This window comes from Zingiber officinale, chromosome 1A (genome assembly GCF_018446385.1).
Source record: "Zingiber officinale cultivar Zhangliang chromosome 1A, Zo_v1.1, whole genome shotgun sequence".
NCBI lineage: Eukaryota > Viridiplantae > Streptophyta > Magnoliopsida > Zingiberales > Zingiberaceae > Zingiber > Zingiber officinale.
Window position 1 is genome coordinate 38959193 of NC_055987.1, and position 11398 is coordinate 38970590.

The 11398-nt window shown below is 37.3% G+C and overlaps 1 protein-coding gene across 2 annotated transcripts; it reads left to right on the forward strand.

The window, feature by feature from the left end:
- Positions 1-2864: 2864 nt before the first annotated feature.
- Positions 2865-5006, forward strand: LOC122023447 (zinc finger protein WIP2-like). Of its 2 annotated transcripts, XM_042581568.1 has the most exons (4): positions 2904-3048; positions 3125-3622; positions 4273-4553; positions 4632-5006. In XM_042581568.1, the coding sequence occupies exons 2-4, from the start codon at positions 3209-3211 to the stop codon at positions 4822-4824; spliced, it is 888 nt and encodes a 295-aa protein (XP_042437502.1). In that variant the 5' UTR covers positions 2904-3048; positions 3125-3208; the 3' UTR covers positions 4825-5006. The 2 variants fall into 2 exon arrangements, with proteins under 2 accessions (XP_042437494.1, XP_042437502.1); XM_042581560.1 differs by having other exon boundaries at positions 2865-3622.
- Positions 5007-11398: the final 6392 nt, after the last annotated feature.

Genomic DNA, 11398 nt, shown 5'->3' on the forward strand with positions numbered 1-11398 from the left:
AACTATTTAAATGCTTCTATTGCATTTACTGAGCTATTAAAATGCCTAAGTTGCATTTTTCTGTGCTAAATAATTTAATCGAACACTTAGTATGCACTAATTCGCATCCTTGTGCCGAAAGTCTACATATTACTAAACTAAAATATGAAATTCACACGGAAGCTACTTATACTGCAGGTGAGGGGTTTCTTACCTCCTGTTCGTAATTTCTTACGATTCTAATCGCTAGGTTTCACGGAGGAGAGATCTCTTCGACGATCTTCTCGCGTCTATGCGTTCCTCTCGCGGAGGGGAGCGTCCTCGTGTCGAAGTCGTCGCCGGAAAGTGCCCTTGGGCCAAACCCTTGCTTGTTCTGGTGGTTGGCGCCGAGAGAGGAAGAGAAGGGAGAGGGTCGGCGGAAACTAGGGTGAGAAAAAGAGAGGTTGCCGATTAAAATCCTATCTCCCCACTTATTAATTCCTATTTATATTAAGGGATTAATTTCCCCAACTCTAATTTAAATAAAATTATTTCCCTTTCCTTTCAGCACGGCCCTGCTGGGTTCACTTGGTTACCATGGTTCACCATAAGTCGTAGGACCCAATAGATCTCGGGTTCAATTCCCGCGTAGGCTATTTTACGGTCTTAATTATTTTTGCTACCTCCGCTAATCTAAAAATTCCATAAAAATATTCTAAAATTCCAGAAAAACCATAGAATATTTCTAAAATAATTTTGAGAATTTTCGGGCATTACACCAAGGGTCCAACATAAACCTCGAGTTGTATCAATGTTATATAGAGATAAGTCAAAAGCCCTCGCAGAGTGTTATAGTTGATCCAATCGGACACACTAGACACACAGTCCGATCAGACCGGACTCTTTATACCAGTGTGAAGGTCGAGTGCAAGCCGAGTCCTTAAGAGTGATATCCATCCTTTATCTGACTCGATTACACCTACAAACAAGAGCTGATCAGACTACAAAGGGGACTCGGTTAGCTAGCCAACCAGTCTATCCATCAAGCATATAGGTGGCCCACCAACCCAACGGCTTAATATTCCCTTTAGCATTTATGGAACAATTGCCAAAGGAATAAAAGAATATTCCCTATGCAGTCTTTATGAGAGAAAGTTCTACCCTGCAAAACATAGAAATGGTAGGTCCATTTTTGGAAAGAATGTTAGAATCTCAGAAGGGTCGGTCCTTTTTTGGTAATGCTTCAAGATTCGTGCAGAGTAAAATTAACACTATAAAAGAGGGTCTCTATCTACAGACGCAGGTACGCTAATGTTATATTATGCTATCTCAGATAACCTAAGGCACTCAGATTCCACTGTTATTGCTACTGCTCGCTGCATTTCCTCTCGGACACCTATTTGATTTAAACATCGAAGTGCCTACATCGGGGGCCCCTCCCTGCCCCGGTTACCGATGTTTTTTCCTCTATTCTCTGTTTTTGATGTGCAAGATTGCACGACGTCTTCGATTGTGAGCTCAATGTCCTCATGCAGTCGACATCATAGCTATATCATAGTCAAATGTCCAGTATTCCGTCTCTCTGGATTTCAGACAAGATCATCGATATAATATACTTAATATATATTTTAATATTTTTCATATTTATTATTATTGTGATGATGGTTAATATTGAAAACCAATGAATTATCGATTGAGTAGCTAGTTAGGAGCATCCATATCAGTTTTTCTATTACTATATCTAAAATTTAGGGTAAATGACCCACTTTATTAAATTTAGATAATCATTTTTCACTACACACTACATCAAATACCCTAAAATTTCCATCATCCTTAATTTTTTATTATTTTCTTCTCTTTCTTCTATTTTTTATTATTATATTTATGGAATAAATGGAAGGAGAGAGATTGAGTGGAAGGAGAGAGATTAAAAAGAAAATATTATTTTTTTTAGGGTAGAGATTTCATTCCCTAAATTTAGAAAATCACTATTCATCAAATCTAAATTTAGGGAATGAATAGGATAACTGATGCAGAGGATTTTTAGTTAATATATTCAAAATTTAAGGTAAAATTTTTGAATAAGGTAACTGATATGGATGCTCTTAGGTTGAGAAGGAATTTTGAGTTTTTGTTAGCTTAGATACCTTTTGTTTGTATTCCCCGACTTAAATAAATTATCAAATATTAAAAAGAAAAATATGAGTGGGGAACTAATTCTTCCTTGTGGTTGGATCGACCAAATTATTTTGATGGATTAGCATTTAGCAACATGGTTGAAATTCAATTTTGTATTAAAAGGCATGCATAAATTGATAAAGTATTATTAGAACACAAGTAAATATCGCCGTGTATATTATAATTAATGGGTTTAAGAATGAAACTTAACTAGATCAAGCCATGAGCGACCAAAGGCGTGGCTTCCCAAGCTAATGCCGGGAACAGTTCCACATTCCAAAGTTTGCAATTTCCATCGATCACCCACCAACAATTTTTTTTTGGAATAAATAAATAAATATATTTTTTTAATAAAAAACAAATCTCCTTTGTATTTCTAATTATAAGGTTTTAAAAATCAAATTGAAGGGTGAATCAATATATAGCTAGTTCCAATGGTTTGTTTTTGACTATTAAGAACATTCCCATCAACAGAGTCAAAGGAAAACCCACAATCATAAAAGTGTTTTTAAATGTTATTTGTATTCGAGTGTCTAATGAATAATCGACATGATTAAGTCTAATCTATTCGATTGAGTATAATTCGTTTCGAGTAGGAAAATAAAAATCTAAAAATAATGGTTAATATTTTTTCTTCGATACAGTAACATATATAATTTAATGATGAAGAATGAGTACGTGAATTGGCTGAATAATATATATCACACAATCCAATGAAGTAGAAACCCCCCTCTCTCTCTCTCTTTCTCTCTCTCTCTCTCTTTCTCTCTCTGTGTTCTTCCAGTCCCAATATCTCCCTTATCTCCCTATTAATACTACTAACAAGAGAAGTTCAGGCACAGATCCAAGCTCTCCGGCCATGGCAGATCCCTTCAACAACATCTTCAAAGGCTACTACTTCAACCGCTACATGTCCCAAAACTACTTCCCTCCTCCGTCTTCTTCTTCTTCTTCTTCATCATCTTCATCTTCTTCTTCTCCTTCTCAGTTTCATATCAGCTACCTGTTCCCGCCTCCTCTGCACCCGCCGTCGTCTCCGCCGCTGCGCGAGGCGCTGCCCCTGCTCAGCCTCATGGGCGGCGGAGCAGGAGAGGAAGCGAACCAGGACGAAGAAGAGGAGGAGGAGGAGGAGGTCGTGGAGCTGCAAATTGGGCTGCCGAGCCCAAGTGCAGCGGATCTCCTATCCAGAGTCGACGCGAGGGCGCCAAAGAACACCGCTAATGGTTACGATACTTCTCCGGCTGCAGCGGCGGCGGCTGCTGATCCTAATTGCGCGAATGATGACGATGAGAAGGAGAAGGAAGACGAGGAGGAAGATGGAGATCAGGAGGAGGAGCGGCAGGGAATTACGATGCAGTACCCTGCGATCGGGAAGCTGACAAGGGGGCAGTATTGGATCCCTACCCCTTCTCAGATCCTCATTGGACCGACTCAGTTTTCATGCCCTGTTTGCTGCAAAACCTTCAACAGATACAACAACATGCAAGTAAGTTGAATCTTTTACAACCACGCACTTGAGTTTTGTTTTCGTTTGTTTTTTTTGTTTTGTTTTTACGAATTATTCGTCTTTCTTTCTTTTTTTTCATGTTCGTGGCATGGATTTGATTGAACAAGAAGTGACAAGATGGATGGAGTATGATCACTTCTCTTTCTTTCTCTCTCTTTTTCTCTAATTTTGATCTCTGATGAACCAAAAAAGTAACGACATGTGATCATCAAAGAAGGAGCTGTAACTAAGTTTGTCTGTGTTTTTTCATCTGAAGAAGTGAAATGATGGACGGAGAGAATTGCAGTAGACGCACTCTCTGATAAATCCAAAAGTTCTCTCTCTCTAAAAGAATACCTTCTTTTTTCTTTGGATTTTTGGGCTGAACAGCTAATTCAATCTTCTCCATTAAGCTACTAAAGCAAAAGATCTCACTTCTTCTTCAACTCTTTTTAAAGGACAATAATCATATTAATTAGATTTTTCACCTTCATGCAAAATATAAAGAGTCTACTGCCACTGCCCAAATCTTTTTAGGGTTGGAAAATTTTGAGTATTAACTCGTTGGATTTGGAGCAGCATCAAACATGTCGTTACGAATTGATTCACAAAGTTACTCTTCATCATGATGAGACTGTGTGTATGTGCAGATGCATATGTGGGGGCATGGGTCGCAGTACCGGAAAGGGCCGGAGTCGCTGCGGGGGACGCAGCCGACGGCGATGCTCCGGCTGCCGTGCTACTGCTGCGCGGTGGGGTGCCGGAACAACATCGACCACCCGCGCGCGAAGCCGCTCAAGGACTTCCGCACCCTCCAGACCCACTACAAGCGCAAGCACGGCATCAAGCCCTTCATGTGCCGCAAGTGCGGCAAGGCCTTCGCCGTCCGTGGGGACTGGCGCACCCACGAAAAGAACTGCGGCAAGCTCTGGTGCGCCTTTATCCTTCCTTTCCGATATATTATTGAGGATCCAAATCTTATTCTTACTAATCTCTGATGAATTCGTAGGTACTGCGTGTGCGGATCCGACTTCAAGCACAAGAGATCGTTGAAGGACCACATCAAGGCCTTCGGCGGGGGGCACGCGGCCTACGGCATCGACGTCTTCGACGAAGACGACGAGCCATCGTCGGAGATCGAGCAAGACAGCACCGGGGAACAGCAGGCGGCGGTGGCGCCGCCGCCGACGCGGTATAATTAACATGAAGTCGAATTGATTAAATAATTAAGGAGACGAGAGACGTATTTAATCATGCAGTGGAATTAATGTTTTAACGGTTAATTTAAGAGAGTTGAGTTGGCTTATAATCAGTAATTAGAGTAGCTAAAGAACTCTTGTAAAATTAATTTTAGCCATGAATTAATGGAGGCTCTTGTACTTAAAAAATTTACTTCTCTTTCTAATTCATGCATTCTTAAAAAAACAAATAGGTGAAATAATAATAAATTTACAATACCATCAATTTGGATTCATATAAAAAAATATTGAGACCTCGAAGGAATTTATCAATAGTTTATAAAAACAAATTAATTAAAAGAGGAGATTAATTAATGATGCGGTGGGCAAGAATTTATCTTAATTTTTACTAATGTTTAATCTCTTAGCTTCTTCTCGATTATATTGTTAGTCATTCTAGCTCTACTTGAAAAATTAGAAAGCAGGACTTTCCACAAGTTAAATTCTTTAAAAGAAAATCTCTCTACTCTACTAGTTAATTAAATGCACTTATTTCATTCAACCAATTACAGTAGCCTTTTCCCCTCCTCTGCTTTTGGGTTTCCAGCTTTTTCTCACCCTTCGCCCAGACAAAGAATCCCCTTCCTTTTTGCTGTTCTTGGTGTGCTTTAGAAGCTGCAATGGCTAAAGTGAGAGAGACTGGAGAGAAGGGGAGAGAGAGAGGGAAATACACAAACACAATTTCCTTGAATCTTTCCTCCTTAACCTGCTGCAAAATGCATACTCCCTTAGCTTCCTCCCTCGCCCTCCCTGCCTTTATTCTCATTCCTCCAGTTGAAGTGATGAGTCATGCAGCTGCTGCTGCTGCTGCAGCAGCAGCAGGATGCAGTTTGATAACACACGAGATGAAGCCTGCACTGCAGCAAAATCTTAGTCTGATAAGTAGAATCATAATCATCCTCAGTTAACTGCATGCATATACCTTTTGCCTGCACCAACCCCAGCTTTTCTTTCCTAGCTGCTACTGCTGCTGCTGCTTTTGCTCTTTGCTTACTTTTCCATTTTTTTAGTGTTAGTTGATGGATGGAACATATACTAGGAAATATTCAACTCAAATGATTAGCCTGCTTTAAGGACTAGTAGAGAGAAAGAATCTGTATCAATTCGAGTGTCTATTTTATAGCAACATATAATTATGAGAAGGGTTCATAAATGTGCCTGAGATTGGAGAGATAGAGCAGTAGTCAAAAGAGGGCTTTTCGACTAGTCATATCAGACCACAATGAATCCATTCATCCATGGCTCAGGGTCTCAGGCTGAGTGCGTGGAGTGCAGTCAGTGCAGCTGCAGGAGAGCAGCAGCAGCAGCAGGGTTAAGCCACTAGGTCCATATATAATCAAAAGAAATTGATCTGACACACCCTTCATGCTTTCTTTTTGTCTCTTTGTTCCTTGCAGCACTACTACTACTACTACACGCTAAAACCTATATATATATATATATATATATATATTATTATCCTTGTCTGGCTTTCAGATGTGTATCTATTATCTAATCTAGCCATCACTATTGTGCATAGTATGTAGCAGAGGAAAGAACTTGTGAACATGGACCAAAGCTCTCTCTCCGGGTCTTATGAGTTCATGGTAAAGATCATCATCTGGTGGAATTCAAGGTGGTGAACAACTATTCCGAATACACAATTTCTTGTAATACTTTTATGTTAAAAGTTTATTTGTTTTTTTATGTATAGAAGAAACCAACAAAGTAATCCACGTTTGGGTTAACAATTTAACCATGGCAAACACTAACTAGTGTCCTATTTATGGGGCTGTTTAAGTGGAAATAATTACTTCATCAGGAGTTTTGTTAAGCGTATATTCTTGGTGATAGATAGCTAGGAATGGGGAAGGGAATGGGCATAGGCATTATTCCTTGTTGCTTACACCAACACTGCAGTGAGTTGTTTTGCCATTTTTCAGATTTTTGTCATCATTATATATATATAAAATGATGACAAATTTGATAATATATTTATTATTTTATTTATTTAAAATTTGGTAATATTTGAATTGTCTGAAAGAACTTTTTTTTTCATTTATTAGCAAAATAGTCCTTATCGTCTATCACATTATTCGACAGTATCTTTATTTTAACTATAACATTAATCAATATTATATTATAAGAATTACATATCATAACTTTCATAATATAGACAACTTATTTTTAATCAACACTAATTAATATTATATTATAACAATTATAAAATCACACCTACTATATAGTTATAACTGGGGGCGGATTCTTTTGTCCGCAAAAATTGAATCAACTGATGATCCAACTTTTACATTGGTGGGAGGCAATGACCCCCACCTGTTAACAAGTGGGGGCCATGACCTCCCACCAATCCCTTTATCCTGGTCCAAGAACGGATCAAGATAAGAGACCAGAGGATCCGGTCCCTTATAACAATTATCTCTGGTTGATATTATATTATACTAGTTACTAATCGTATTTGTTTTAATATAAATACTATGTAGCAGCTATAATCACATAATTACTACAATATTATTATTTTGACATGTTCTAAAATAAAAATAGAATGGGACGATATAGAGTATTGTTTTCCTAATAAATGAAAAATAAGCAGTTTAAATAAAAAAAATTAGGTTTTTTTTAAAAAATCCCATTAAAATTTGTATTACAAGTAAAAGGAATAAGAATGGTGATCAAATTAATGCGAAGAATAAAATTTATAATTTTAGAAGTATGTATAAATTAAATAACTACAAATAAACTTAAATAGATACTAGAAGAATATATTTTTGATTTAAAACAAATCACTATTTCTTAGCTAAAAATACAAAATTGAAAATTAATAAAAATATTTTAATGAGACTTTAACTGATTTTTATTTATTTTTGGCATACTAATTTTCTCTACGACGGACCAATGGGAATCTAATTCCGATCGGTTGTTTCCAATTTTAAAAAACTCTAGTCTTCCACTTTCGCATGGTTGCAGTTACATCTCATCTTCGCCTAAATTGAGGTGAGCAGACGAGACGGGACATAGAAATTCTATTCATTCCACGCTTACTAGTAGATTTTGTGTTTAAAAAATGGGAAAAGAAAACAAAGAAGGGCAAACCAAATCAAGATACATACATGTACGTTTTTTATAGAGTCAACCCAATTATCATTTCTAATGATGTGGATGAGTAATTGGTTAATAATTGAACCGATCAAACTATTTAAATTAAAATTAAATAAATTAATTTTTTTAATCTAATTAAATTGAACAAATTTTTCAATAAAAACTAAATACATCAAATTGATAAAATATTAATTAATTCGATTAAAAATCAAAATAATCAATTTTTTCTTCATCAACCGCCTACTAATAATATATCAATTGATTGCTAATAGCATAGCAATCAACTGCTATTTTTTGTTAAGTCGGTTTAATCAAGTTAACCGAATTGAGACTTTTATAAACAAAATTGAACTGATTTAATTGAAATAATTAATATTTTAAAAACATAAATAAATTTCTGAATTAATTGAACCGAACTTATAACTTAAGTCAATTTAGTCTGTTAATTCAATTTAACTAACTTTTTACTCACCCCTAGAAATCAAGTATTTCATGTTCTTTTATTACGGGGAGGGAATGAAAATGAGTAACTAAAAAAACCGAAAAGAAAGGAGAGAAAAAACCGAGTAAAACAGAATGCTTTCTGATGAGGCCGATACGAAGCTCATAGAGACTGGCCACAAGCTTCACGGTTGTGAATTTGAAACTGCAGATTACGATTTCAAGGTTACAAACTATGAAGCAAAGGATGATTTTGCTCATTTCAAGTACTTATCGGCGCCCCACAGTGAGAAAAAAAAATGGAGGTAACATTTAAGGTCACAAACTATTGTAGAAAAAAAAATGATTACATTAAGTATCCTTCACAGTTCGTCTCTAAATTACATGAAGACAGGTAAATTACGAGATCAACTTATAACCGGCTGCTAAGTTAATTAGAAAGTGAAAGAATATTTTTTTTCCGAGAACATGTATCCGTTGAAAATTCATCTCTTATCTTATTATAATAAATCTATCATCTTCTAATTAATTGGACATCCCAGCCCGTAGAAATTTCAAGACGACAAACTAGCCGCTACATACGAAGGTCATGAACTCACGGTTGCATGACAATTATGCGGCAAAAGGCGATTCGCTCGCCCCCAGCGCCCCCGCCAACCCGTCCCTATGTCAACATGGAGGAGGTAAATCACGGGTGACTACTAACCATTAGTGCAAATGACCAAAACATGGGGGAGGTTATGCTCGGTCATGCCGAGTTTCGACCTCAAAATCTCATGTGACAACACCCCATGTCTTAACCATCGCACCGCCCCGAGGAGACCGGTTGCATGACAATTATGATTTCATGGTCGATGGTGGTGATTTCACGATTGAAATTGTTGTGATTCCCATGGACGAGGAATAGGCCAACAAGCTATTGAGCGGACTCAAGGATTTGGAGTTCCCCAGCCAAAGGATGGAAATTCATTTTGTTTGATTTTGGGCGGGCGTGGGGAAAATGAGAAATTGGGTCATTAATTAGTAGAAATGCTTTGCCAATTATTTATTAAGTATAATTTGTTAGATAGTAATACCCACAATTAAAAAGAATAAGAATTAACATCAAAGCTCTAGATTTGCACCCCTAAGCACATCCACTACAGAATCTCTCATCAAATCCCATTAGAGATAAATATTTTGAAGGTCAATTTCTTAGTGCACATAAATTATACTTGAGATTTATCCAATAATAAATTAATTTTTAACAATATGAAATTTGAATGTTCTAGCAATATATCTTGAAAATAGTTGACTCAAACCATACATATTAATAATTTGAACCGACCTAGCTAGAATCTACACTACAATAAAAGGGCATTGAATATTACAAGATAAAAGCATGCATGCCGCGAGTATTGCTCCGTGCCTTGACTTGATAATTGATTAAGGTCAAGTGGGTTATAGAGAACATGAAGCCATCGGAATCATAAATCAAACATTGAAACATTGACATCTACCAGGTTTTGGTGTTGCTGCTCCTGTCGAATTTTAACCAGACAAAGGAGGAACCAGGGTCGAAGAAGAAACCACGCCCATCCCCATGGCACTGCTTTGAATTCCGAGCATTACATGCGTTCATGCATAAGCATGTCATAGCACAGATTTCAAAGCCCTCTAAGTGTTGACTTGCTTCTTTATCACACATGTGCATCGAAAAGCCCTTCAAACATGGTCGTATGGTTTATTAACCAATTCTGAAACCTGCTGGTAGTTGATGAGGAGTTCATAATAATGATAATATCTGACTCAAAGCTTTGATCCTGCAAAGGAAGGGGAACCAAGAATGAGGACGGAATTGGTGGAATCTTATATCTTAAAACACAACAGTTTGTTTAAAAACAGTTCAATTTGAAATCTAAAAGGTAGCCAGCCATCCATCTAAAAAAAATCTGTGCATCCACAATAAATCTCAGTACGGGTACGGTGTATAAATACTAAATACACTTTTGTACTGTGAGAGAGAGATATGAGAGAGAGACATGGGGTTAAATTTACTAGAAACGATAGGGCACATGTGGACAGCAGAACCCCGTGTCCCCCCTGTCTGCTAACAGCAGTAAGGCCCCCTATAAACAGTGCAACCTTGTGCCGCACATCATCCTCTATATATCTCTGTGCCATGTCCATGCACCATCATTAACTATTAAACATTGAGAAGAATAAGCGAAACAGTAGGTGTAGAAGGCCGCACTGTTGCTTTGACCTTGTCAAGGGCAGTGGCACACATGCACAGCCACCCTCTTAAATGACAACAGTGTTATGCCTTCTTCCTGTTCACATTCCGATGCAATACAAACGGGACAACCCTCCTGCCTGCTCATGGAAATCTAGGGTAATCCAGTGCAGTGCAACAGTGTTGAATATTGGGAAAGAGAGTTGGAGAGAAAAAAGCTTGCATATCCTAACCTTTAATTTACACAAGATTATTATCTTCATCTTACAGTTGTTTAATATAATGGTGAGTACCTGAAGCAATGTAGAAAGCAACTAGTTGATAGAGTTTTGTGTGATCATGTGTCCTTTTGTTATCCTCATACAACTGAATGTATAAAGATGCTTGATAGAGTTTCGTGTGATCATCACATTGGTTTTTGTACACCAGGCAATTATCCTCATCCTGCAATCGCTTAACCATGAGCTGAAGCAAATGTAGAACTGAAGAAAAATGTTGATGAGTATATGACATTACGAGAAGGCATAAAATAAATGTAATACTTTGCATAAAATAAATGTAATACTTCACCCTAGCGTCCCGTCCTACATTATTTAGAGGAAGTAAATTAGAAAATCAAAACTAACATAGGATAATTTGGGATTCGATTGTTGCTAAATTTTGATGTGAAGATGGTTAAATGCCAAGGGAACAAACAATAATTGAACTCACTGTGAGTGCAGCTAAAACTACTATACATTCTTTCTGGTTTGGTTCTGACATGTTGACTCTCTTATGTTTTGGAAC

Coding starts and splice junctions, on each gene's coding strand:
- LOC122023447 (XM_042581560.1), top strand. CDS start 2,996: ATGGCAGATCCCTTCAACAACATCTTCAAAGGCTACTACTTCAACCGC. Junction 3,623..4,272: donor ACAGATACAACAACATGCAA/GTAAGTTGAATC, acceptor GTGTATGTGCAG/ATGCATATGTGGGGGCATGG. Junction 4,554..4,631: donor AAGAACTGCGGCAAGCTCTG/GTGCGCCTTTAT, acceptor ATGAATTCGTAG/GTACTGCGTGTGCGGATCCG.